The sequence below is a fragment of the Taeniopygia guttata genome, chromosome 15 (genome assembly GCF_048771995.1).
Source record: "Taeniopygia guttata chromosome 15, bTaeGut7.mat, whole genome shotgun sequence".
Classification (NCBI taxonomy): domain Eukaryota; kingdom Metazoa; phylum Chordata; class Aves; order Passeriformes; family Estrildidae; genus Taeniopygia; species Taeniopygia guttata.
In genome coordinates, this window is record NC_133040.1 from 123,241 (window position 1) to 149,161 (window position 25,921).

General features: G+C 60.5%; 2 protein-coding genes across 6 annotated transcripts; one reads left to right on the forward strand and one right to left on the reverse strand.

Annotated features, from left to right (window-relative positions):
- Positions 1 to 844: 844 nt before the first annotated feature.
- Positions 845 to 23,125, forward strand: SMTN (smoothelin). 5 transcript variants are annotated; one of them, XM_072936001.1, is made up of 22 exons: positions 845 to 1,042; positions 6,315 to 6,475; positions 6,718 to 6,811; positions 6,920 to 6,998; positions 7,092 to 7,375; positions 8,824 to 8,926; positions 9,127 to 9,356; positions 9,483 to 9,546; positions 10,721 to 10,819; positions 11,380 to 11,715; positions 12,649 to 12,752; positions 14,816 to 14,932; positions 15,946 to 16,104; positions 16,195 to 16,270; positions 16,527 to 16,691; positions 17,239 to 17,301; positions 17,466 to 17,529; positions 17,860 to 18,030; positions 18,129 to 18,249; positions 18,321 to 18,472; positions 19,797 to 19,969; positions 22,244 to 23,125. In XM_072936001.1, the coding sequence occupies exons 1-21, from the start codon at positions 992 to 994 to the stop codon at positions 19,939 to 19,941; spliced, it is 2,838 nt and encodes a 945-aa protein (XP_072792102.1). In that variant the 5' UTR covers positions 845 to 991; the 3' UTR covers positions 19,942 to 19,969; positions 22,244 to 23,125. The 5 variants fall into 5 exon arrangements, with proteins under 5 accessions (XP_072792102.1, XP_072792101.1, XP_072792104.1 ...); XM_072936000.1 differs by lacking the exon at positions 19,797 to 19,969 and having other exon boundaries at positions 846 to 1,042; XM_072936003.1 differs by lacking the exon at positions 14,816 to 14,932 and having other exon boundaries at positions 846 to 1,042.
- Positions 23,126 to 23,746: 621 nt separating this feature from the next.
- SELENOM (selenoprotein M) lies at positions 23,747 to 25,448 on the reverse strand. Its single transcript, XM_041719445.2, has 5 exons — positions 25,176 to 25,448; positions 25,063 to 25,098; positions 24,950 to 24,984; positions 24,445 to 24,523; positions 23,747 to 24,355 (listed from the first exon to the last, which is right to left on the reverse strand). The coding sequence occupies exons 1-5, from the start codon at positions 25,431 to 25,433 to the stop codon at positions 24,143 to 24,145; spliced, it is 621 nt and encodes a 206-aa protein (XP_041575379.2). The 5' UTR covers positions 25,434 to 25,448; the 3' UTR covers positions 23,747 to 24,142.
- Positions 25,449 to 25,921: the final 473 nt, after the last annotated feature.

The window sequence follows — 25,921 nt, forward strand, 5'->3', positions numbered from 1 at the left end:
TCCCCCTCACCTAGGAGCTGGAGGCAGATGGCAGCTGCCTGCTTTGCAGAGCCCACAGTATCTCAGGTACTTAGTCCTCTCCAGGGAATACTTCTGGCCTTTGCCCAGAAACAAGATTGAGCCCCAACAAATTTGTCCTCCACAGAGCAGGGCTGCACTTCAACTGCATGTGTGGAGCTTGGGGTCTCCGGGGGAAACCCCTCAACAGTGAGACACCAGGGCTTGGCTGTCCCTGCACTGCCTTCTAGGACCTGGAACAGGATGTAAGGACAAGGACACCACAAGCAGCTTCTAAGTTGGAGCAAGCAATAGGACTATGCAGGGGGGCACAACACATCCCCAGGGAGCCCTCGCAAGTTTTTGGAGGTGCCCTGGGCATTAATCCTGCCGCGGTGTCAAGAAGCAGCTCAAACAGCTCCGCAGAGCATGCAGGGGCATCCCACGGTGTGGTCCCCCAAGCCCGGTGGGGAGGGCCTCTGGGAAGGAGGTGCTGGTGGCTCTCTGCCCCGCATCCCGCCAGCCGAGGGGCGCAGCAGCTCCTGCGGGTGGGGAGTCCTGGCGGCCCCGCTGGGCTCGGGGACACTCTGCGGGCAGCGATACACCCTGGGGTGCCATCCCAAGGGAGCCAGGCTCGAGTTCCGCTACACCGGACCGGCATAGGGTCCGGGACAGGAGTGAGTCGGGAGCGGCACGGCACGGCACGGCTGCCGGTGCACGGTGCCGGGACAGGGCTGGGCACCGGGATATGGGAGCCGCAGGTCCGGGGGGGCGGCGCCAGGCCGGGTTGGCGGCGGCGGGGCGAGGCGGGGCGATAGGAGGCGGCGGGAAGCGGCGGGGCTGTTGGGAGCACGAACGGGAGCGGAGCGGAGCCGGGAAGGGAGGGAGCGGGGCGGGGCGGGAGCGCAGCCGAACCCGGCCCAGGGCCGCGCCGCCCCGGCCGCGCTTTGTTGTCTCGAGTCCCGGCCGCAGCAGCGCGGGCCCGACGGGCAGGATGTCCCAGGAGAACCTCCTCGGGATGGACGAGGGAGCGCTGCGGAAGCTGGTGAGTCCCCGGCTGCTCCCGGCTCGGGGTACGCTCGCGGCGGTTCCGAGGGCGGATCGTGCCTGGAGGTGCCCCGGCTCCTTGAACCCCCCCGGGCCGGGGGCTGCTGTCTAAGGCGCGGGCAGAATGGGACCGGGCGGGCTTCGGGTCTGTCGCTCGGCCGAGGGATTCCAGAGCCGTGTCTGGGAGCGGATGTAGCGCTGGAGACCCAGCGCTGATCCCGGGCAGCAGCACCTGGAGGGGCCCGCGCTGGCCCGGGTCGGGCTCCGGGCCGGGGTGAGCTCCAGCACGAGCTCTGGTGGTTCCGAAAGCCCTGGCTCCGCTGCTCAGGCCGCTTTTGGCCCTTGGCTCGCAACCGCGCCTGGCCGTACCGCCTTTTCCGGCTCCATCTTCTCAGCCGGCGGATCCCGGGGAATCGTTCCCTGCTGTTGGCACAGTTCCCTGCTCCCCGCTCTCCCCTTGCGGGCTTCCGCGCTGCCGGGGCTGGCGCAGTGCCAGGCGCGCTTCCCGGGCTCTGCCCGAATGGCTTTGCATCCCATGCCCTCCTTCCGGAGCACCGGCCGGAGCGCTGCCCCTGGAGCGAGAGCCGTGCGCTGCCGCGGCCCGTGGGCTCTGGGGGACGAGGGCCTCCGTGTCCCGAAGACGGAACACAGGATACTCAGCCAGGTCTGGTGTCCCGGGAAGCCCCTACAACTGCCCGGCTTTGGGCAGCCCAAGGGACCCCCAGCCCGGGGCTAGGGCTGTGCTGGCTGCCCCGGGGGTTGAGCCGGGGTGGCCCGGGCCAGCGGTGGGGAATAGTCACAGCAGGAAGCTGAGGCAGCCAGGAAGGCAGGTCTGCTGGAACAGGAAAGTGTCGGGATGCCGGCGGGAAGTGAGGGCTGTGCAGCGGATCCCCGGTTGAGCTTTTGTCCTGCAACCATCAGGCAGCTCTGAGTGACGACACGCAGACCTGCCCGTGGTTCGAGCTGAGGAACCCACTGGCTTCTCGTGGGGTGATATCGGGGCCGATGGATTATCCATCCAGAGGTATGGGGATGGGTGGTCAGGGTGATGTCCCATCTCGACAGTGCTCCAGCTCTGCCATGTCCCATCCGAGGTCTCTGATCTGAAATGGAGCCTCAAGAGCAGTGGGTTCCTAGTGTCTGGCCAGCCCAGGGAGGTGGATCTCAGCCTGCAGTGAGCACTGCTTCTATGGATGCTTTTTCTTTGACATGCTGAGGCTTTGCCTCCCCAAAGCACTGTGCTTGTGACCCACATTTCCCTGTGCTTTGTGGCACAGGCTGGGGAAAGCCTCATCTGAGCTGACGTGAGGCAGGGAAGGAATTATTTTTCTTCTGGTTAGGTTTTTGGCTCCACTCAGCTGGAAGAGGATTAGTCCATATAAGGGAAAACTGACTCTCCCACCACTTCCTCCCTTCTTCTCTGCTCTCCCCAGCTCTCCACTCTGCCTTGCTTCTCTTCATTTCTCCCAAGTGACACCTAGGCAGCAGCATCTGATGTCCCCAGGGAAACTGGAAGAAGGAGACTGGGGGACTTGAGGTCCCTGCAGTCCCCTCACTCCTGTGCTGGCTGGGCTGGGAGCTGTCAGGAAGCTGCTGCCCTGCAACTCCTGCCATAGGCATCCATATGATTCCCTCCCCAGCTGCCCACTGGTATCCCAGTCCCAGGGAGGCCAGTTGTGATGAACCAATGGTGCAGCATAAAGGTGACCAAGGGCTTAAAGAAGCTGGAGGAGGGAGCAGTGGGGGATGGGGTGGGTGCTAACGCAAGATGGCCCTTAGGTGGATGTCCAGAAGCAAGAGATTGTTTGACTGCTCACAGCTGTACTGAGCTCCAGGCTGAGGTCTGCCAGCTTTGGGCTGGGGAGTGCTTCCGTTTCTCAGCCCCTCCAGTTCTTAGTCTGGTTGATTAAGGAGGATATAAATACCTTTGGAGACAAAGGCAGGGCAGGTTTGAGCTAGGAAAGTTGCTGCCATGAGATCCCCTGTCGCTGTTGAGGCAGGACAGGAATTAAAAGACTCTGACCAGATCAGAAGGCTGGTGAAAGTGAAACTCTGATTTATTCAAAATACACTGCTCTTTTATACAGAGCTTTGTGAGGACCAAATCCATTGGTTCTGAAGTGAAAACAACGCACAGCATTGGTGCAAAGTGCTTGACGCACAGTGATAGAACTTAACTATAAACAATGGGAAAAACAAGAGAGATAAATAATTATTTACATTCTTTTCCAACTCTTTCCCAGGCATCTGCCTGGCTAGAAACTCCTGTTTCTCTCTTTGACTGAATCTGAGTCCCACAATCCCCTTCTTCTTATATCTAGTAGCCTTTGGCAAATCTTCAATGGGCCTGAGAGGTGGCCACTGCATCCCTGCCATGTCCCTGTCATCCAGTGTCCTTCCTGCTTTCCTCTGCTCGGGGAGCAGCCATGCTCCCCATGGCTCTTTCCAAAGGTGACAGTGGAGCTTGGGGCTGTAGGAGGTGCTCAATGTGCCAGGCTCATCCGATGTCTCAAAGCGGTTTCCCTGTGGCCATGCTCCATCCTCCAAATTGCTTTGTGCTGCGGCACTCCAAAGAACCAGATGGATGCCAGGCTAATTGCAGCCCTCCTGGAGGAGCTTCCCACTGCATCAGGGCTCTGAGCACTGCTGTGTTGGGCACCAGTGGGGAAGCAGCCTATGGGTGCTGTGCCAGTGCCCTTTCACAAAGGCAGTCTGTGTGCCGAGGAGGGTGTTTTCTTGGAACCATTAATTTGCTGGCAGCTGGGCAGGGCCCATGAGGCCCCCGGCATGTGCCGATCCCTGAGCCTTCCTGTGCTCAGGAAGGGCAGGGTTGGGCCCCTTGGTCCCTTTGCAGCTGTTGTGGTTTCCGTCATGCTTTCCCCTGCTACTACTCATTTGCCAAAGCTGCTCATTTGCCTCATCCCAGCTCCCTGCTGATGTGGGCTTGGAATAAGACATTTTCTCCTGTGGGGAGAAGCCTTTCAGGACCTGAGTGCAGGTCAGGTCCCAGCTGGAGCCCCCTGGGTAGGGCAGACCCCAGAGCTGGCAGGTGGGTGCCACACAGCACACACTGGTGCCAGCATGTTCGTGCACCAGGGTCTGCAGGGCTGGTGTCCCATTATGTCCTTTCCTGGCACCCACAACTTCTGCAGCTGCTGTGCACACGCCCCTTCTCCTCTCTCCCCCCCACCTTCCCCACTGCCCTGACCCAGCTGCTGGGGCCAAGCCACTCGCTGCCAGCAGCTTATTTAGGGAAGGGCCAAGGCCTTGGCCACCAATATGCAGTTGAGGACTGTTTTCCTATCCTCAGAGCCTTTGGATGGCTGCAGGAAGAGCTGTCCTTACCACAAAGCTCTGCCTCCAGCCCCTCATTTTGAGCTGAACCAAGTTCCACCACTTCCCAGCCCATTAATGCTGCCCTGTTTGCAGAGAGCCAGGCCTCCTGGCTGGCTGCCATTGCTGCTGGACCATGCCTTTGTCCTGGTAGTAGCTGTTCCCACTGCAGTAGCATCCTTGGGATGCCGGCAGCCATCCAGGGCAGACGGAAAATGAGAGGCCCATGAGGATGGAGGGGCTGGTTTTCCCTCCCACACCCTCCACTGCTCTGGTAGTGCCGTGGCTCCTGCTCTTGCCAGCTGCTTCCCTGGCCTTGTGGTGGCAGAGGTGCCTGCTCTGGATAAAAGCCCAGAGCGTGCTGCAGATCTCAGCTCTAGTTGGGATGCTGGAAGGGATGGTACTGCCTGCTGGCCTAGTGGGGGCTGCTGAGGTGGGAAGGAAAGAGCACCCTGGCTCCAGACAGCTCTCCCAGAGGTTATGTGTGTTTTTAGAGTTGGCTTGCCCTAGGAGTTGGTAGTCCTGGCCACTGGTATCTTCAGTTGGGGAAGGTTAATGCTCCCTGTTGGGCTTTGTGACTGGCAAGGGTTGGAGGACCGCAGTTTTGGCTGCTGCTGGGGTGGCACATGGCATCTCTGTGCCTGCTCTGTGCTTGCTGGCTTCACTAAGATGGGAATTCCTTCCCGTACACCAAAGCAGAGAGGGCAAGGGCAATAGATTCTCAGGAAAGATAGCTTCTCTGCAGAGAAGTCTGCATACAGGCAGTGGTGTGGGGACCCCAGTGTGGCTTAATTTAGGTCCAGTCAAGGGACTGACCCTGGATCCCTGCTGCAGCGAAACCCAGAGAGCCTGGTTGGGTGGCCTGTCAGTGGCCCATAGGACAGGAAGGGAAGGGACTGATGCGCTTGTCCTATGGCACAGCCATGGCTTCTCCCAGTGCAATGGGGCTTGATGCTGACAGCAGCTGCTGTTGGTCACTGGGTTTATTTTTGACAAGCTCCATGGGAAATCACCTCCTGGGTTCCTGATGTCAGGGCAGTGTTGATGTCCTACAGCAGGACAGTGTGAGGATAGCAGGGCCATGCCTGCCCTGGCTGGCCTTTCACTGCAGATCTGGCTGCCTTCTGCCCCTTGAACATCAGGAGGTGTGTTCATAGCACTCTGGAAAAATTCGAGCTGGTAGTGGGGCTGCGCTGTGACCTGATCTGGAAGAGGGGGAGCAGCTCTGCATGCCCATGCCAGGTGCTGGCCTTGGGTGGGCTGAGGAGCACCTGGAGTGCCTGTAAGATGTTCATGAGGGACATTTGTGGGGCAGTTGCGGCTGTGCTTCCCACGCATAAAGGGTTGGACTTGGATTTAGGACAGATCCCACTCATGGATTTGGTTCCAAGAGCCGCCTACCATCTGCTAGCAGTGAATGAGGGTGGGGAGGGCTGCAGGGTGGACAAGATGACTCCTTGGTGGGATGCTGGGTTCCTTTCACCCAGTGCCCCCTGGGGAACATGGGATGAGAAGAGAATGAGCTCTCCTGTCCCTTCGCTGCTGGAGGGGCTGGCGTGGGTAGGAGGATTCATTCCAGAGCTGGTGGTACTGGGAGGGGCAGAGCACCAACCCTTGCAGACAGCAGGACCACTGGTGGGCGTTCAGTTTCCATGCTCGTCACTTTGACCTTTACATGCCCAGAGGTCTCGGTGCTACAATGACAGCCTCTCCTCACCACGGCTGATTCCAGCGTTCTGCCTCAGGGGGGCTATGCCCACCTCCCGCAGGGCCTGGCAGTGCCGGGCAGCATGCACTGGGCACGTGGGTGCCACACACAGACAGCGCCTTTGTCCAGAGTGTGGGCAGCTCGTGGCAGTGTGGCAGAGGGTGGCACCAGGGCCGAGATGAGGGCTCAGTGGCCAGAGCCAGTGCTGAGCCATGCCCTGTGCACCCAGCTGGAGGCCACACTGGACCTGGCTGAGCGGCGCCGCATCCGCTCGGCTATCCGGGAGCTGCAGCGGCAGGAGTTGGAGCGGGACGAGGAGACGTTGGCATCCAAGCGCTTCCGCCCAGAACGCAGCAGCCACCGACAGGACAACAAGGAGAATTGGCCACAGTGAGTCCTGTTGTGAGCTGGGGTCATTCCCTGCCTCTGCCCTGGCACACTGGGGCTGTGGTACCTGGCCCCACTATGGCTGCGACAGATTTGAGTGAACGTGAGGGTGGGAACAGCCTGGCACAGAGCAGCTTGGTGCATGGTGGGGCTTCTTGCCTGGATCTGCCACCTGCCTACAAGGGGACTTTGCTTGCAAGCACCCGTGACAGCTCCCAGATGGCCACCCCTCTCACCCTGCTCAGGTCCCAGCGCCTGGAAGAGGAGCAGGAGGCAGCCCTGGCTGCCTTGTCTGAGCAGCTTGAAGCCATCACCAGTGTGGAGGAACTGACAAAACTGGTGAGTGACCGTGTGCCAGGGCAGACCACTTGCTGGGGTGGAACTTGTGGTGGGGCTGACCATGGGTCACCCTGTGCTGGGGCTTTCCTGGGTCCTTCCCTCTTATAGCTGCGGGCAGCGGGTGAGTATGAGGAGCGCAAGCTGATCCGAGCTGCCATCCGTAAGCTGCGGGCTGAGGAGATTGAAGGTGAGGCACCGTTCCCTTGTTCCGGGGGGGAAGCCCCAGAAAGTGTGAGATGTGGGCAGCTCCTTCCTGAAAACCATCTTTGCTCCCACCTAGCCGCGAGCCTGGCTGGGAATCTGCAGAGCAGCCGAAGGGATGGCAGCAAGCCCCGCACCGTGCCTGGGGAAATGAAAATTGTCCAGAGGGACAATGCTGAAACACCAGCCCTTACTGGGAGTGAAGAAAGCTGTGGTGAAGGCAGCACCAAACCTCCAGACACAGACAAGAGCGGGGAGAGCAGCCAGCAGGATGATGTAGAGCCCGCAGTGGCTGGGCCAGAGGAGAGTGGATATGAGGAGGCTGTGGAGCAGGCCCCTGCTCAGGAGCCGAAAGGCTCAGCGGTGAGTATGTAGAGCACTGCAGGGTGTCGAACTGTTCAAGATTTCACCCTTTCCTGTGCCAGCCTGTCTGGAGCACAGAGCCCTGGGCAAGTTGTTCTTGCCTGTCCGTAGGTGAGGCTGGAGTCTTTGGGGACAGGGAAACACAGCTGGGCTGTGCCAGTGTGGCCCCAGCAGTGGTGAGCTGGGGCTGGGTCTTCAGGCCAGGGTGCCCCTTGGGCTTCTCCTGAGGATGCTACCTGGTGGGGATCTGGGAGCCCCTTGGTGCAGCGGGTACACCCATCTCTGCTCCAGTTCTTGGGGATGGGGCTCTTTGGAGGCAACAGCTATTCATCTCTCCTGCAGCAGTTCCCTTGTGTGGGTAGAAACCTCGATTCCCTGTCCCCCTTCTCATGATGGTTGTTCCTCACAGCCTTTGAGGGGCCAGGGCTCATTCTGGAGTGAAGCTGCTGGGAGCTTTCTCGATGGGGGAGGGATAAGCTGGTGGGCAGAACTGGAAGGAATGAACACAAACTGGGGTTTTCGGTGCAGCAAGGGTGGCACTGCAGAGACTCTGTGGTGATAGGAGACCTCTGCATCCAGCCCTGTGGGGTTGTCCTTTGAGGGTGAGGAGAGGAGAAGCAATGGGCGTACTCACAGCCAGGAAAGAGGGTGTGGGTTCTCCCATCTGCCTCTGTCCAGCCCTGCTTCTTCCTCCACCTGCCCCAGAGCTGTAGCAGGAGACTGCCAAAGGGATGTGGCCTTGTTCCACCTTTCAGCACTGTCTGCCTCCTCATCTGGATGTGCTGGCATGCTGCCCCCAAGCCCTGGCTGGGCTGAGACATCACTGAGCAGCTGAGAGGGCTGTTCTGCTTGATCTGGCTGATTTCGATCTGGCCATTTCCATTCTTGGGTTTGCGGCCTGGCTCTCCTATGCCCCCTGAGGGTATGGGCCCCTCTTCACCTCCCCCCGCCCTAGAGTCATGGTGCTGCTAGAGGCACTGGCACAGCCAGGACTGGCACCTTGTTCCCTACCTGACACCAGGACACCCTAGGCCTGCTCAGACTTATGTCAGAGACAGACCTATCACCTGTGTGTGGTCCTATGTCCAGAATATTTCATCATTTGCCAAGCAGAGCTGCAGGTGCTACGGACAAGGACAGGGTGTTGTGAGCTGGATGTTCCTGCATCATGGAGCCCTGGAGTGCCTGGGCTGGAGGCATGGGAGAGATTTGGTGTCACCCTTCACTAGACACTGTCTCCTTCCCTGCCCACAGGATGCAGCAGGGTGTGGGGACACTTGTCCCCCTGTGAGCCTCTTGTTGTGACCCCTGTGCTTGTCAATTCCCAGCAGCATGCAGGCAGGGACCTGGATAGCATGGGAAGAGTCCACAGCCTATGCATCCCTGGCTAGAATGGGCCATGGTGGCCCAGTGAGAGACTGGAGCGGGGCTGGTTCTACTCCCCCCAGGCCCCCAGGCAAGAGGATGTGGTGGAGGAGGAGCATGTCCCAGCTGGGATGCAAGAGCTGTGCAGCCAGCAGGCAGGAGACCCTCAGGAACCCAGTGCTCAGGGTGAGTCCCCACAAATGTCCGTGGCAAAATCCTGTCTGGGTTGCGTGCCTGGGGCCAGAGCTGTGCCTGGCCAGATGCAGGACGATGGAGGGCAATACTGTCTCACAAAGGTGGGCAGGGTAGCCGGGTGCCTGAAGGGGCTGCAGGGTGCATTGCAGGCAACTGCAGGCTCCCTGAGCAGAGTCTCTTTTCATCCACAGCTGTGGTTTCGGGGACCGTCATGCTCCTGGAGCTGCAGCCAGCCTCAGAGCCCAATCCAGAGCCTGAGGATGGTGGTGAGGACCTGCAGCAGGGTCTGCCCCTGGGGCAGCCCCCAGCAGCCTGGAAAGAAGGGAACCTGGGCAGCCCTGCCAGCGCCCCAGAGCCCAGTGTGGCACAAAGCGCCAGAGGGGAGCAACTCACCCTGGGCCAGCCCAGTGCTGGCAGCCAGGTACAAAACTGGTGGCAGCTGCCACTGCCCTCCTTGCCTGGGGCTGGCAGTCTGTGGGTGAAGCCAATTTGATGGGTGTACTGCATGTAACCCCCAGCTGAGTGCTCTGCCCCTCTACTCCCACAGCTTCATGTTGGGGTGCACGGCCAGGTGCTGGGGCCAGGTGGGAGACACACAAGGCCATCAGTGGGTAAGTGTAGCCCTGACGGGGGGTGACAGGAGATCTGTGGTCCCTTTCCAGCTGGGCAGTGCCACCCCAAAGCCCCCCCACACCCCTGTCCTGCAGCATCCCAGGCAGCCCTGGGGACATGACTCCAGCTCGTGTGTGCTGGGCCGGAATGTGAGTGCAGGACAAGGCCAGGTCAGAGGCCACCCCTAGCTGGGGGCCAATTGCTGCCTAGCCAAGTGGAGGCAATGCCCACCCCAGCCAGGGAACTGGCTGCCAGGCAGGCTGTTTACTGGGGCTCCCACTCTGGCTGGGTTACTGCAGGGCCATGAAAGGGAATCAGTGCCAGTAGCAAACCGTGGCCTTTTGCATTCTTTGTCCCAATAAGGCTGGGAGCTGTGCACGGCTGGCTCTGACCACCCCCACCCTGGGCCCAGCACCCTGCAGGGCCTCCCCACAGTCCTGAGGGATTCCAGTGGACAGCAGTTGCCCTCTTCATACTGTTGGGAAAACCATCCCTATGGATGTGCCAAGAGGAAATGGGGAAAAACCAAAAAGCTGCTCTCTGCTTCAAGGGTCAGGGGTGCTGCCCTGGCAGGCAGAGGTTGCTGTCCTTCTGAGGAGCCCCTGGAGGCTGCTGGCTCCTGGGAAGATGCTAGGGGTGGTGGGTTGCAGCATGGCACAGCCCTGGGGTAGAGGCAAGTGTGCAGGATCTGACCCCCCTCCCCCGCCCCCAGCCTCACAGGGGGCTCAAACCTGGATTCTGAGGAGAAGCTGAGCCCCCTCCCTCCATGGGCACCAATGACTCCAGCCCAAGGGCAGAGCCCTTTCTGCAGCCTTGAAGGCTGAGCTGCCTGGGCCCTTCAACACTCCAGAGGCGATGGTGTGCCAGAACCTGCTGAGGACAGGCATGATCCCAACCTTTCAACACAGATCCCAGGGACCCCCACTGCACTGCTGGGCACAGAGCCTACCCTCTGCAGTGTGGTTTTGCATTGCAGGACAGAGCCCATGCCTGGGGTGCAGGGCAGCCAACAAGTTCTGATGGATTTTGGCACTAAATTCTGGGGAGCGTGGAGTGATGGGGAGGGAGACTGCAGGGTGCTGTGCTGGGATGGGGGGATGCCAGCAGCACCTGTGCAGTGCTCACCCTCTGTCCACTTTGTGTCATTTCTTCCCTGGCCTGTCTCTTTCCAAGCATCAGTGCCCACCCAGGAGGACACGGAGACCCCGGCTCGCCTGAATACTCACCGGTGGAAGCTGGTGCCCTCCTCTCCTTGCCTTGCTGGCCCCACGGGTAAGATCCTAGTGGTCACTGCCTCCATTCTCTGCTTCCCGGTGGTGGGATGTCCCCGGTGGAGCCTGGGCAGGTGTGGAGCTCCACAGTGCTGAGATAGCACAGGATGCTGCTGGCTGCCCACCTGCCCTTTTGCTTCCTGCCCAGAATCCCTCCCTCCCTCCCTCCCTCCCTTCCTATCCACGTGCACGAGCATCCAGCACCGGTGGGGGGAGGGAGCAGAGGCTTTGAGGGGCTGCAGCCACCCTGGGAAATGCTGGCTGTGTGATGGGATCTCTGGGGGACAGTGGTACCTTCCGTGAGCACCTGAGGGATTGCATGCACGCTCAGGCACTCCGGGGGCTTTGTGCGTCGTGTGGGCAACCGAGCGGGGGGAAGCTGTATGCACAGTGCGGCATCCCGGGGCGGGGCCGGCACGCATCGCAGGGGGCACCCCGGGGTGGGGGGCAGCGTGTACGGTCGGGGGCCCCGCGGGGCGCTGCGCGCACGGTGCGGGGCCAGGCCCCGGCGGGGCCGCGCGCAGCGGCCGCAGCCCGGTGACCCCGCGCCCGTCCCCGCAGCGCCGCGCCCCGCGGGACCCGCGCCCTCCCCCGCCGCCGGCTCGGTGCGGGAGCGCGCGCAGCGGTTCGGGCCCGCGGGGGCGGGCGGCGCGGGGGGGCGGGCCGGGGCCGGGGCCGGGGCCGGGGCCGCCCAATGGCAACGGGGGCCCCGCTCGGCCCCGCCGCCGCCCGCTCAAAACGCGCGGGGCAGCGGCGGCGCAGAGCAGCGTCCGGCCCCGCGCCCCGTCGGCTCCCGCCTCGACGCCATGAAGACCTTCTTCACCATCGAGATCAAGGATGGGCGCGCGCAGCCCCTGGCGCCCCGCATCACGGCCATCCCCGGCAGCCAGCGGGCAGGTGGGCACTGGTGGGGTACGGGGTGTGCAGGACAGCTCCGGTGCACAGGTGGCATCTGTCATGAGGCTTCACACTGTAGGGGCGATGGGCATGGGTGTCATACAGGGAGGTGGGACTGGGAAAGGTGTGGATCTCAGGAAGGTGAGCACCGCAGGGGAGTGGACATCCACCCGGCTGTAAGCCCTACAGGACTGTGCTCCTAATACGACAATGTGCACAGCTGGGCAGTGGAGCAGGTGGGTACCAAGTAGGCTGTTGGGCACTTACATTTGGTGGGCACAAATGGGTAGGTGAAGGCAGGCAGGCTGAGCCAGGTCAGTTGGGTGCTGATCGGCAGCAGGGGCATTTGAGTGCTGCCAGAAGAACAAAGCATGCCTGGTAGCCCTCATCCTTTGGCATGCACTCTTACCCTGCTTGGGGCATCTCAGTTCGGGGAGATCATCTGGCCCTGCAGCCTGTCCCCAGCTCCACTGTCTTACTGTGTTTATGTTTGTGGTCATTCTTCAGTCCCTGCCCTGCCCCATGCTCTCCCCACTAACCTGCTGGTTCAGGGGAGCCCACACCATCCTGCTCTGTCCCATCCCACTGCTGCACCATGTCTGTTCCAGCCCAGCCCCAGCCCTGCTTGCCCGAAAATGTGGCTGGCTCAGGATGTTCCTGTGGCCATCCCTCTCACCGGGGAGTCTTGGCTCCAGCTGAAACACTGCAAAAAGTTCCCTTCCTTGGGGAGGATAATAAGCCAGGGCAGTGAGGGATCTCAATTGCCACATCTCTTGCTTGCTCCAAAGCCCTTTCCCTGTGCCACAGTTCAGTGCTCACTGCCAGGGCAGGATATGTGGGGGAGGCAGATAGCCCAGCCAGAGCCACTCCCCAGCTGTGGGGCTGAGCCTGTGGGCTGGGTCAGACCCTACATGCCTCTTGCTCCCCTTGTAGAGGTGACTCTGGATCTGCGGAGCACCCCCATCCGTATCACCACCATCCCTAGCAGCGTCAGCAGCATCTGCAACATCAGCAGTGTCAGCAGCAATGTCACCAAGGTGAGTGCTCAGGGAGTCTGTGGGGCTGTGTCCCACCTGGCCATTGCCTGGCAGCTCCAAGGGCTTGGGGTGGGGAGCAGGGACCAAGGAATCAGTGTAGGCAGCATGCTCCAGAGGCTCTGTCTTGTTTTGGTTGGTGCTTTTGTTTTGATAGGGTTTTTTTTATCAAGAGACCCAGGACTTTGTGTGTGGTTGCACAGCCCCAAGTGAGCCTCCTGCACTCTGGACTGTGCCACCATGTACTCAGACACTTGGGGAGGTGGGCAGATGGGGACAAGGAATATTTAGTGGGTCTCCCTTTGTTTTAAACACCTTTAAGGGTGGCAGCAACTCAGGGAAAAACCCATTGCCAACCACCCCTCTGTTTTTCCTTGTGGGGATGGACCTTGGCCATGTATCTGGGGAGCCTGCCTTGGAGGGGGGCTACTCTTCAAAGGTGTCTAAAGCACCCTGGAGCTGTGAGCTGGGGTCTTTCACGTTTCTGCTATGCCATCCTGAGTGGAGAGTGCCCAAAGCCCAAGCCTGCCTAGGAGGGATTCTTGGGTGCAACTGGAGAAAAAAACCTGAAAAAAAAAACCCCTCTGCAGCGTCTTTGAGGGGAGAGCAGGCTGTGGCCATCCTGGGCTGGGTGCATACAGGAGACAGCCCTTCAAGTGCTTTAATCTGCTCCTGCCCATCTAGGGTAATGCAAGGCGCCCGTGTGCTGCCTTGGCAGGAGCCAGGATGTCAAACGTGGCTCTGTTTCACTCATGGCCCTGCGCACGCCTGGCTGCCTCTGCAGGAATAGCACTGTGGGAGGCCTGTGTCACTGCCAGTGGCTGTGGTACCACCTGTGGCCTGGAGCATACTGGTGGCTGTGGTACCACTGGCTTCATCCCATCCTCAGCCCAGCCCTTGCCAGCATGAAGCAAAGCAGTGTCCACAGGTGCTGCCCACACCTGCCAGCAGGTCCTGCCTGTGAGCAGCTGGCTGCGGTGGGGCGACTTCCCTGTGCTAATGTGCTTGGGCCTGCTTGGCCTGAGCACTTGTCAGCTCTAATTAAAGTATTAGTGGGTCTGTCTGGTGAGGTGGGGGCCTGAGACCCGCTGGCTGCCTGACAGGAGATGCAACCTCCAGCTATGCTCCTGGTGGGCAATGAGGAGGAGGAGGATCAGGCAGTGGTGCTGGCAGCCCTGCCAGGTAGGGCTTGGCTGGGGGACCAGCAGGCTGTAGGGACCTGCGGGCAGCAGCCACAGCGGCATGTCTTCTCATTGGTGGGGTGCTGCCTGTATCTATGCAGGGACCTGCTCCCCCTGGGGCAGGCATTGGGGAGCACGGGGATATGAAGACCTAAAATCTATGCTGTGACCAAGGCCCTTGTACCAATGCCAGCCTGGGGCTGGAGATGTTGTGCTGTGGGTGATGCTGGCCCAGAGTGGGAAGGCACTTGGACAGAAGAAGACAGCAGTAGTTGGCTTTTTCATTCACCCAGCACTGCAGTGGTCAGGGCTGGTCCCCACCACTTTGTCCTACAGCCCCCAGGCTGGTATCTGGCCCTAGAAGCCTTCAGGGGCGGGGGGGCCACTTGCAGGGCTCCCCTTGCTGAGCCACCTGGTCCCATAGCCGAATGTGCTGCCAAGTGTGGCGCCTGGCTCAGCACCCCTGCACGGGACCCCCGGCTGCTGGGACCAGAATAGCCCACAGGCAGGAAGCGGGCCAGCCTCCAGCCGGGGGGGGTGCCTGGGTCCCTATAAAGGACAGCAGGACAGATGAGCAGGGCTCACCACAGCGCCTGCATCGCCACCATGCCAGGGCTCAGCTTGGAGGGGCTGGTGCAGGCTGGGGTGGCTGAGCTGGCAGAGCTGCGGCAGGAGCTGGTGGCATTCCGGGAGGCAGCAGAGGGGCAACTGGAGCGGGCTCTGCAGCGAGTGCAGGCACTGGCGCAGGCACTGCAAACACTGGAACAGGAGCACCTGGAGTTGCAGGCAGAGCTGGGGCGCCTGGGCCGCCACCTCGATCTGCTGGTGCCAGGGCTGCAGGCGCCCCCCAGGGAGGACATCAGCACCCTCTTTCTGGAAGCACAGGACCCTTGCACCCACTTTGAGGGCACTGAGGAGCCCAGTGACCCTGTGGCCCATCCACCCACTTTCTCCAGTACGCGCCAGCAGTCGACCCTGCATCTCTCTCCAAGCAACAGCAGCGTGAGTGTGGGCAGCCCTGCCCCATGACTGGGGGAAGGGAGGGGGTCACCAGCCCCCAGGGCTCTTGGGGGTATCTTTAGCCCTGGCACAAGGCATGACTGTGGCAGTGGTGCACAGGGACATGGCACTGTAGGGATCTGCCACTCCTTGGGCTCACTGTGGCAGGGCTGTGTACCCACCTGTTTCGCATTCCCAGTGTGCCAGGTGGGAGGCCACAGGCAGTAGTCTTGCCCCCACCACAGCACCAGGCACAGGTGGTGGATGGGCGCATGTGGCCAGTGTAAACTCCTGCTGTGGCTTTGCCATGGATCAGTTTACCATGTAACAGGATGCAGGATGGGGCCAGGTGTGTGCATGGCTGCTCTGGCCCCGCTCTGTCATCCCTGGTGCCTCTGTGCCCTATTCTGGGCCTGGCCCACTGCCTGCTATGCATTGCTGGGGGGTTGTGCTGAAAGGGATTTGGCATCCTGACTGTGCTCAGGCCGAACTGGCCTAGATCCTGGCAGGGATGTGGAGGAAGGCTCTTGATCTCTTGTACAAGCTCTTCTCTACACTAAGTCCCTTAATTCCATGGAAATCCCTGTGCTGCTAATGGTGTGCACTGGCCTTGCCAGCACCTTGCCCACTGCTGGGTAACAGCCACTGCCAGTCCAGAGCCCTGGGCAACTCCTGCCTGCTGGGGGACCCAGCCGCCTTTTACCAGGGAGCAGGGAGGATTTGGAGATATTATGGCAGCCAGACCGAAAGGAAGAGAGGGACTGCTGGACTTTCCTGGGGCATGGGGTGCTGCAGATTGTCATGTTCCCCTGCCTGCCTTGGGCGCTGCACATGCTTGTGGCATCCCACCAGCTGAGAGCACTTAGGCCCCATGTGGCACCACCATCCTCTCCAGGGTTCTCACTGCCTGTAGCACTGGGCAGGTGTCAGGGTGATGTCAGGGCCTGGACCCTGCAAAGAGGTGGGGGCATGGCCAAGCTGGCAGGGGGCTCAGCTGCACAGTGATGTCCTTGCAGATGGAGCCAGAGATGGTGGAGCAGCAGCAGGCACCAAGGCGAGAACCAGAGCTGCCCAACGGCATGGAGAAGGTGCAAGTGAGGGAGGTGGAGAGAAGGAGCAAGCTAAATGTCGAGGAGCTGAGCAAGATTGAGGATGAGGATGTTCTGGATAAGATGGTACTTCTTTCTCTGGTTCGGGCTCCTGCAGAAGGTAAAGAGACCTCAAGCTGATGGCAGAAGACTAATGATGACTTCCACCTCCTGCAGTTGGATCGGACAACAGACTTTGAGGAGCGACGGCTGATTCGAAATGCCATGCGGGAGCTGCGCCAGCGCAAGCGAGGTACTCGGGGATGGTGATCTCTGCTGGGGTCAGAGTGGTGGTGGTGGCAATACAGGGCACTGAAGTGTGGCTGTCGAGCTGCGGAGAAGCAGTAGGAGGGTGTGTGCTGGTTCCTCTGTTGCCCCCCTGGCTTTGCAAGGCCAAAGACATCATCCTTCCCAGAAACCAGTTGTGGGCCAGCAGCAGCTGCAGGACCCCTGCTGTGGCAGGACCCATGCACACCGCCCCACTTCCCTGATGATACTTGTGTTTGCAGACCAGCGGGAGAAAGAGCGGGACCAGCGGCTGCAGGAAGCGAGAAGCCAGTCTGTGACAGGAAGGGCTGGCCATGCCACAGAGACCACCACCACGCAGAGCACTCAGTCAGCCGATGGCTCAGCACGCAGCACTGTCACAAAGACTGAGCGTCTTGTCCAGTCTAGTATGGGCTGGGCTGGATGGGGAGCGGGTGGTGTGCCAGCCCTTTTGGGGCCTTGCAGAATCCTTCCCAGTGCTCCTCCCCCACAGCTCCTTTGCCATTCACTGTCCTGAGTCTGGCTAGACTGTCCTGGGAGCAGGACAGTTTTCCAGAGCTGAGTCTCTGGCTTGCCCAGAGCCTGGCTGGGGATAATTAAGGGTTCTGCTCTAGTCACTTCCCTCTGAATCCCCAACCCTGTCAGGGTGGCAGGGCCTCATCTGCACCTTCGCCCTGTGTCTTGTCTCCTATATCCCTGCTCTCCCAGTTCCTGGATGGCTCAAGCTGAGTGGCTGCAGGGGCTGAGGGATGTCCCAGCTCCCTGCTGCTTTGCACTTGCCTCTTTGTTCTCTGCCTGGGGGGCACATGCCCTCTGTCCTTGCCATGCCCATGGTTCTACCACCTGGGACTTCTCCCTGTTGCACAGCGTGGGTGTGAATGTGCTTGGCAGCAGCAGATGTCTGTGGGTACTGCTCCTTCCAGCCCAGCGGTTCCTGTTGCTTTGTCCCTGCAGGTGATGGCACCAAGACCTCTCGTACTACAACTATGGAGTCAAGTTACGTGAAGAAATCAGACAGTAAGAGTTTTTCTTGCCCTTTCCCCCTAGAATCCTCAGGGTGTAACCCTGGGGCATCGCTGCTGCTGAACTGTCACTGCCCTGGTGCAGGCAGAGTTCTGCCTTCCTGGCACAACTGCCCTCACCTCCTGCCCAGGGCCTCTTTCCTTCCTTTCTCTCTGCAGATGGCAACAGGACTTTCGTTCAAACCAAATCATCCTACAGCTCCTCATCCAAAAAGACAGGCAGGTGAGCAGATGTGCCTGTGAGGACAGCCCCACATGGTCCCTATCACTCATGTGCTTGCACAAACCCTCTACCCAGCTTGCAGTGTCCCCACACAAATGTGACCCCAAAGCCTGCTGCTCCTTGAGGTACATCCATTGTGTTCAGAGGTTCTCATGGGTCCTTCCTTGGCCGCAGAGATACGTCGGCCAGCTGAGGACTTTAAGCCACCTCTCTTCTATCCCAGGGACATGGAGGTCTCCAGAGCTCCAGGGCTGGCTATGGGCTGAGACCACAGCTTGCCCTCCTCTGGGCTGCCCACAACCCCTTTAGCATTGCCTGTCTCTCTCTCAGCATTTTTGACCGTGAAGATGAGAGTGCTTCTCGGCAGAGCAGCCTGGCTGCACTGGAGCGGCGTCAGGCGGAGAAGAAGAAGGAACTAATGAAGGCTCAGAGTCTGCCCAAAACATCGGCCTCACAGGCACGCAAAGCTATGATGGAGAAGCTGCAGAAGGAGGGTGGGAGGTGAGGCTGGGCCTAGGGCAGGCTGGCCAGGCCAGTAACTCCTGCACAAATAACACCACCCTGGAGCTTTAGATAACACCCCATGTCTCCTGCCACAGTTCAAACCCTGCAGCATCACAGACTGCCGTGCAGCGCTCCTCCAGCTTTGGCGTGCCTAATGCCAACAGTATCAAGCAGATGTTGCTGGACTGGTGCAGAGCAAAGACCCGGGGCTATGAGGTGGGTGCCACCTCCTCTTCCTGTCCCAAGGCCAGTCACTCTGTCCCTTGGTAACTTTGTTGCTCTCTCAGCACGTGGACATCCAGAACTTCTCATCCAGCTGGAGTGATGGCATGGCCTTCTGTGCCTTGGTCCACAATTTCTTCCCTGATGCATTTGACTACAGTAAGCTGACGCCCCAGAACCGCCGCCAAAACTTCGAGGTGGCCTTCTCTTCTGCAGAGTACGTACCTCTCTTGCCATCATATGGACTTGGGATGGCTTGGAGCAGCTTGGGGTGGCTCTCCTGCTCGCTGCTGGGCCGAGGGGGGGACACATGGAGGTGATGGTGCTGAAGGTGGGTGCCTGTAGGTGTCATTCCCCCATGCAATGCTACAAGGTTAGGTGCTGTGGGGGCAAACAGCAGCTGTATGGGTAGAGTCACAAGAGGCCAGTGCAGCCCAGTCTGGTGTGGCAAGGGTGGGTATGGGGGTCTGGGTTCCTGGATGTGGGGCAAAGCACCCACAGGCGGAGCAGCAGTCCCATGAGCCCACCTGGCTTCAGGCAGTACTTTCCATCCTGGGGTACCAGGGGTGGGACTGCAGCCTGTGGGGGAAGAGGGTTTGCCTATGCCAGGTTCCTCCTTTCACGGTTGTAGGGGCTCAAACACCATTGCACCTTCTCCAGTCTCTTCCCTTCCACTTTTGCTTCTGGTTTTCCTGGGTGCTGAGAGGTGGGAGTGCGCCTAGCTGGAGGGCTGGCAGCCAGCCCCTCTCTCCTTCCTTCTGTCTCTCTCCCACCCACCCACGCCTCTCCTCCAGCAACCTGCCAGGGGGCAGGGCTGGGAGTGGAGGTTCCATCCTGCTGATATCCAAGGTGGCAGGGTGAGATGGGGACTCCCACAAGCTCCCAGGGTGCCATGATGCTGTTTGGTGGAGCGAGAAATGGGCTGTGGGCCTGGGTCTTGGCACTCCTGTTAATGGATTTTTTGCCTTAATTGGGAAACTGGTGTGTGGACTTGAGAGAGCCATCGATCTCTCCGGCCTGGAAGCCAGGTGGCCTCTCGTCCTTCCTCCTCCTCCAGCTCTTGTGAGCATCCTTTCCCGAGCTTCCTGCACCAGGGCTGTGCCGCTGGTTCCAAGTGGAGCTGGGCAGGAGGGCTGGGCTTGGCCCCACCCCCCTCCTCCCAGCGGGTCTATATAGGAGCTGTATAGAGTGCCGCTCCACTCTGGAACCCGCTCCCCGAGCACCTGGCGCACCAGAACACCTCACTCATCCTCCTACTCGTCCTCTTCCGTCTGTCTTTCCCTCTGAACTTCACGCCTCTCCACGCCACTCACATGCCCCTCTCCCCCTTGCTTGTGCCCCCCAATATCACTGAATGGCCTTGGCATGGGGTGCCTGGAGCCCTCCTGCCCCTGCATTTGTGCATCCCCAGAGCATGCCAGAGCGGAGCAGCTGCCAGTGGGATGGGAACTGCACTGATCTGTGTCTCTCTTGTTTTCTCTTCCTCCCCTCCCTGACTGGGCTGCGGTCACTGGCTTGCCCCTCTCTCTCCCCGCACCCAGGAAGCACGCGGACTGTCCACAGTTGCTGGACGTGGAGGACATGGTCCGGATGCGCGAGCCAGATTGGAAGTGTGTGTACACATACATTCAGGAATTCTATCGCTGCCTGGTCCAGAAGGGGCTGGTAAAAACCAAAAAGTCGTAGTCCATTGTCAGCCCCCCCAGGACCGATGGTGAGAACCTTCCCCTCCAAGTACCTGCCCATGTGCCCACCACCACCAGGGCTCAGTAGGGAACTGACTGCCTCAGCTGTGGAAGAGGCTGGGGGATGCTGATGGGTGAGGGGCGAGTCCTGGCGGTTCCAGACAGGACCCAGCAGAAGATAGGCACAGACAGCTGGCTGGGCTCCAGCCTTCTGGAATAGCACCTCTGGGGGTTTGGGCAGGGGGACTGTGTCACCCTGGAGTGCTGTTTGTTCTCCAGCTGTGGGGAGGGCAGTAGTTAGAACAGAGCCCTGCCCCCATGGCTGAGCCTGACCCAGGGATCAGCTGCTGAGGATGCCACTCAAGGTGTTCTGAATGGTGCTGCCTCAGTGTGGGCGGCCCCCAGGATGCTGCAGCATCACTGCTTCCACTTGCCTCATTGCCCTGCCCCAGGGTGCACGCCCAGCTCCAAGATGCTGCCTGCTCATATATGGGCAGAAGCAGGAGCATGGAAAGTGTGACTCAAGGCTCAGGTCCTGCCTCGTCCTGCAGTGTTTGTGCCTGTCTCAGGGCATCCTGGCTGGTGCTAGAGCTGTGGCTCCCCTGGCTCTGCACAGTGCTGGCACACCAGAGCCCAAACAATGGCTTTATAAGGGCAGAGTCACTCTGTGTGCACTGCCATTGCTCCGCCACTACCCCCTGAGCCAGGCTGGCAGTGGCAAGGTCTTTCCCAAGGCTCCAAGCATCATTCCCCACCATCCCCACAGTGGCCAAATCATGAGGTGGGGTTGGTGCAAGCCAAGCTGTGGGCTTGGAGCCCACTGAGCAGGCAGCAGAGACCTAATGCAATGGCTGGGGCCATGGGACCCAGAGTGGGGGCCTCTCCTGGGCCCTGGTGCTCCCCAGGGGCTGGAACTGGCTGGGGTCACTCCTTGAGGTGGGGCTGTTCTAGGGGGCCAACATGTGCACTGGGGCTATTGCAGGAGGGGAGAGGGGAGGTACAGGGCTTGGGGGTTGAGGGTGTTGTTGTGGTGAGTGGCAAGCATAGGGTTCAGACCCTCCTGGTGTACCCTGTCTTTGGGGGCAAAGCCTTGCCTTGGGAGATCCTGCTTGTGCATCCAGATCCTTGGGGCAGAACCTTGAGCAGCCGGGGCCAAAGCAGCTGAACTGGCCATGGCAGCAGCAGGTGCTGCCAGTTTGCGTCAGCACTGCTCCCAGTGCCAATGCAGCCCTTGCTGCAGCAGCAGCCTGAAGAGGGAACAGTGCCAGGTAGGGGTACAGAGCCTGGGCAGAGCCAGGAAGGTTGGCTGCAGTGGTAAGGTTGCTTCTGTGCCCCCCACCCCTTCTCTCCCAGTAGAAAGGAGAGGACAAGAGGTGACCAGATCCCCTCCATATCCTTCCTCGTTGTCATCGTGACTCCTAATCATGTTGTCAGTCCCTTCAAATGTCCAGGGAGCCCCAGCTTGGGGAGAAATATGGCCCAGGGAACTGGATGGGTGGCAAGGCAGAGTGGGCCGCCCCACCAAAAGTTCAGCAGCAGAGCCTCAAGACTACTATGGGGATGGGGACACAACCACAGCTAATCTGCCAGGGTGCCACAAGGCTGGTAGCTCCTGGAGCTGGGTCCTGCACGGACCCCTGCACTGTGGTGGGGCAGGGAGAGGAGGAGATAGGCTAAGCTGAGTGAGCTGAGGCAGGGCAGTGCCCACTCCAGCAGTAGGGTGTGCTGGGCCTGGTGCAGGTAGGCCCTGTGCTCCAGTCCAGGGCAAGGGAGGAAGCCAGGTTGGCAGGAATTTGAGGAAGGCAAAAGAGCAGGGCCGGAGTTTGAGGCAGGAGTAAGGGGCAGCACATAACCAAGACCCGCCCCCTGCTTTCCCTGAACCACTTGGTAGGGTTTGAGGCAGGGGCACAGCAGACACCCGCAGCCAGGCTGGGCTTTCCCTAGAGGCCATGAGCATCAGCTGGAGGAGCAAGAGGAGGAGGGTGGGCACAGTTTTAGGAGGGGATGACTGCCAGCACCCAGAAGTGGGATGGAGAGCATCTGAAGAGCCAGGGGTGCAGACAGCTAGGCAACCCCTGCCCTGGGGCAGGCACCTCCCAGGGCAGACATCACATACTCTTCCCCGTGTCAGGAGCAGAAGGGCTGTGGGTACCAGGGTGGAGTGGGGGGTGTGTGAAAGGAGCTCAGCAGGTCTGAGGGCAGCAGTGCCCATGCCAGGAGGCCCTGGGCAGTGTGGGGTGCCCATTCCAGCCCCAACATGGGGTAGCCTGCTTGAGGCCATGCTGAAGGCTTCATCTCTGCAGGACGCTGGTGGACTGCGTGCCGCTGGTGGAGGTTGAAGACATGATGATCATGGGGAAGAAGCCTGACGCCAAATGCGTCTTCACCTACGTGCAGTCCCTCTATAACCACCTGCGTCGCCACGAGTTGCGCATGCGGCAGAAAGAGTGCTAGAGCCTGCCTTTCCCACCCCCACTGCTGCCCTCGCCCCAGAGCTGCCTGCGGGTGAGGGAGCTGCTTGCCTGGGAGGGTCTGGGGGGCCATGGGTCTGGCACTGGGGACAGGAGAACTCTTCCACCGGGCCACCCCCACACATCTGCCTTGGCAGAGCTGCTTCTGTCTTGACCAGCTGTGGGCAGAGCCAGGTGGGTGCTGCTGGGGATGCTCCTACCTTGGCTTGCCCCCCTTGCTCCAGCCTTTTAAGTTATTTGTTCTGCAGGAATTATTTGCCCTGCAGATACCATCCCTGTGTCCCTGAGGTGGCACAGGCACAGCTGTGGGGCCAATTCACGGGTCTGTGACTGAGCAGGACTGTGCAGTGCAGCGAGGATCACTGTACATCCTGCAGGCAGCACCTGTCAGTGGTTCCCTTGGCCCCCTGCAAGGAAGCCTCTCTGCCCACTGCAGGCCTTGCTTGGTGTCACCTCCCTGGGGACAGCTCTACAACCATGCCAACTCCCTGCTTCCCACCTCCACGTGCATCTGAGGCGCTACCACATTAGGGGCACCTGTGGGCTGGGGAGGGGGGTGCAAGGTGAACGGACCAAGCTGGGACAACCGCCCCCACTCTCCTCCAGCTCAGGCCACCCATATGCTCAGCGCTACTCGCCCCTCTGTCACATCTCTACACCTGCGCTGACATATGTACCAACACCAGCCAGATAATAAAGGTTGATCTAGGGCAATGCCTCTGGCTCAGGTCCTTCTGCCAGTGGCATATTGCACACACAGTGCTTGGGGAACCCTGGCAGTCCAGCTGCTGCAGGCTCCCTGCAACACAACTGCTTACCCAGCCTGGAGGGACACTGGGACACTAGTGCTCCTCACGTCATTGATGATGTCCATAGCTGAGCCACCCTGACCAGGGTTCACTGCCCCCTATTGTCCCAGGCCTGGCACAGGGCAAAGATCCCCCGTGGCCAGCAAGGCTGTAGTCAAGTGCAGCTCTGCCCCACTGCCTTCCCTAGCTGAGGGCAAGATGTCCCCACTGGGCCAGTGCAGCCATGGGGCTTTGGTTCAACACTGCAGGACTCATGGGCTCATGCCCATCCTCCTGCACTCTGTGTGAACAGCTCATCCCATGCTACCGTGCCCACCACCCTCACCCCTCTATCATGCTGGGGAGGGGTGGCACAGGAACAGCACAGTTGGTCTGTAGGTTGGTATGTGGCTCACCAGCAACGACTGTGATTGTGCCATCCTCTCCTGCCTCTGTGAGAAGCTCTGGGGCACCCAGCTGTGCTTGGAACACAGCAGTTTGGGATGCACACCACCGAGCTCCCTCTGAAAAGATGACACAGTGCAGATGACTGCAAAATAAAAGCTTTACTAGGAGCTGGATATGACATAAACCCTGCTGCGGGGGGGTAAAGCCCCCTTTTTGGGGCAGCTCTCCCACCTTTGGGACTCAGCACATCTACCCTTAGCACCTGGCACTTTCTGCTGAGGGTTTCATCCCGTCCCATGCAGGCAGGATACTGCTGCCCAGTCTGTGCACAGCAAGATTGCACAGAATGCTCCTCCTTCTAGATTGGCCAAGGATAATGGGCTCCAAGGACAGGAGGGCATCAACCAGCACACAAACAAGACCAAGGGGAGAAAACCTTTGCCACCCTGTGATAGCATGTCCAGCTGCCATAACACCCTCATTCCCTACACTGGGAACTGGCTGCAGGACCCTGTCCTAAGGGTGGCACTCCTTGCTAGAGGTCTGGGTGTTCTTCCTTGTCATGTTTGGGTGGGGTCTTGCCATCAGCAGTGGGTGCTTGGGGATGCAGCAGTATTGGCAGAGACTTGGCAGGGGCAAACTGGAACTCCTCTGGCACAGGGGCATCAGGTGTCTCCTTGCGGTAGAAGCCCAATTCCTGCACCAGCTGGTTGATCTCTTCCCGGGTCATGTCGCTCAGGGGAATTCTCTGCACCCAGAAAGGGGCTGTAGCCTGGCACCTGTGGGGCACTAACCACCCCAGGCCCTGTGGCAGCAGGTGCCACACTGCCCACTCACCTCTAGCTCTTCATACCGGACGCTGAGGAGCACAAGCTCAGGGTCAGCACCAGGCAGGTGTTTCATCTCCAGGTTATGGCTGGGCAATGTGTCAAGGAGCGAGCAGCACTGATCAGGCCCATGTAACCCTTATCCCGTCCCATCTTTCATCATATCCCCTTCTGTCCTCCGTCATATCCCATTCCTGTCTATCCTGTACCATCCTCCATCTTCTCTCATATCCCATTGCCTTCCATCCCATCTGTTCTGTCCTCCGTCCCATCCTGTTTCCCATGTAATACCATCTTATCCTTCATTACATTCCCCAACTACCCATTCTCCACTCCTCACGAAACGCTGTCCTTCATTCCTCAGAAAGCCCCATCCTCCCTCAGTCCATACACACCCATGCTTCATTCCCTTGCATCCTGTCCTTCACCGATCCCACCTCGTCGCCCACCCACTCCCCTGCAGTCCCGTCCCGTCCCGCCGAGACCCCAGCGCTGCAGCCGCCGCCGGCAGGTACTACAACGGGATGTCCTGGGTGACGAACGCCTTCACCTGCGGAGAGCGGCCGGTCGGGCCCGGCTGAGCGTTGGGAAGCCCCGACCCCCGCCCCGGCCCGGCCCCAGCACGTACCTCCCTGAGGCGGTTCAGCCGTCACCCGCCGCAGCTCTGCGGGACAGGACACGCGTCAGGCACCGCGGCACCGGCTCCGCCCTGCGCGCCCCGCGCTCCCCGCCCGCGCTCACCTCCACCTTGCCGCGGGCCAGGTCCCGCAGCACGGTCTGGCGGAGCCGGGGGTGCTCCGAGCCGCTGCCCGCCACCAGCGCCGCCGTCAGCAGCAGCCACAGCCCCGGCCCTGGCCCCGGCCCCGACGGCACCGCCCGCATCGCTCCCGCCGCTGCCACGTCCGGCGCGGAACGGCCGCGACCGCGACGGCGCATGCGCGGTGTGCTGGCGCACGCGAATGCAAACACGGACACGCGTGCGCTCACGTGCGCGGACATGCGCACAGCGTGCGTACAGTGCGTGTATCGCGATAGAGCCGCGAGCGCTCAGCGAGCACAGAGCGACAGCGCCGCACACACGGCAACACACGGCAACACACGGCAACACACGGCAACACACGGCAACACACGGCAACACACGGCAACCGAGCACAGAGCGACAGCGCCGCACACACGGCAACACACGGCAACACACGGCAACACACGGCAACACACGGCAACACACGGCAACCGAGCACAGAGCGACAGCGCCGCACACACGGCAACACACGGCAACACACGGCAACACACGGCAACCGAGCACAGAGCGACAGCGCCGCACACACGGCAACACACGGCAACACACGGCAACACACGGCAACCGAGCACAGAGCGACAGCGCCGCACACACGGCAACACACGGCAACACACGGCAACACACGGCAACCGAGCACAGACCGACAGCACCGCACACACGGGAACACACGGCAACACACGGCAACACACGG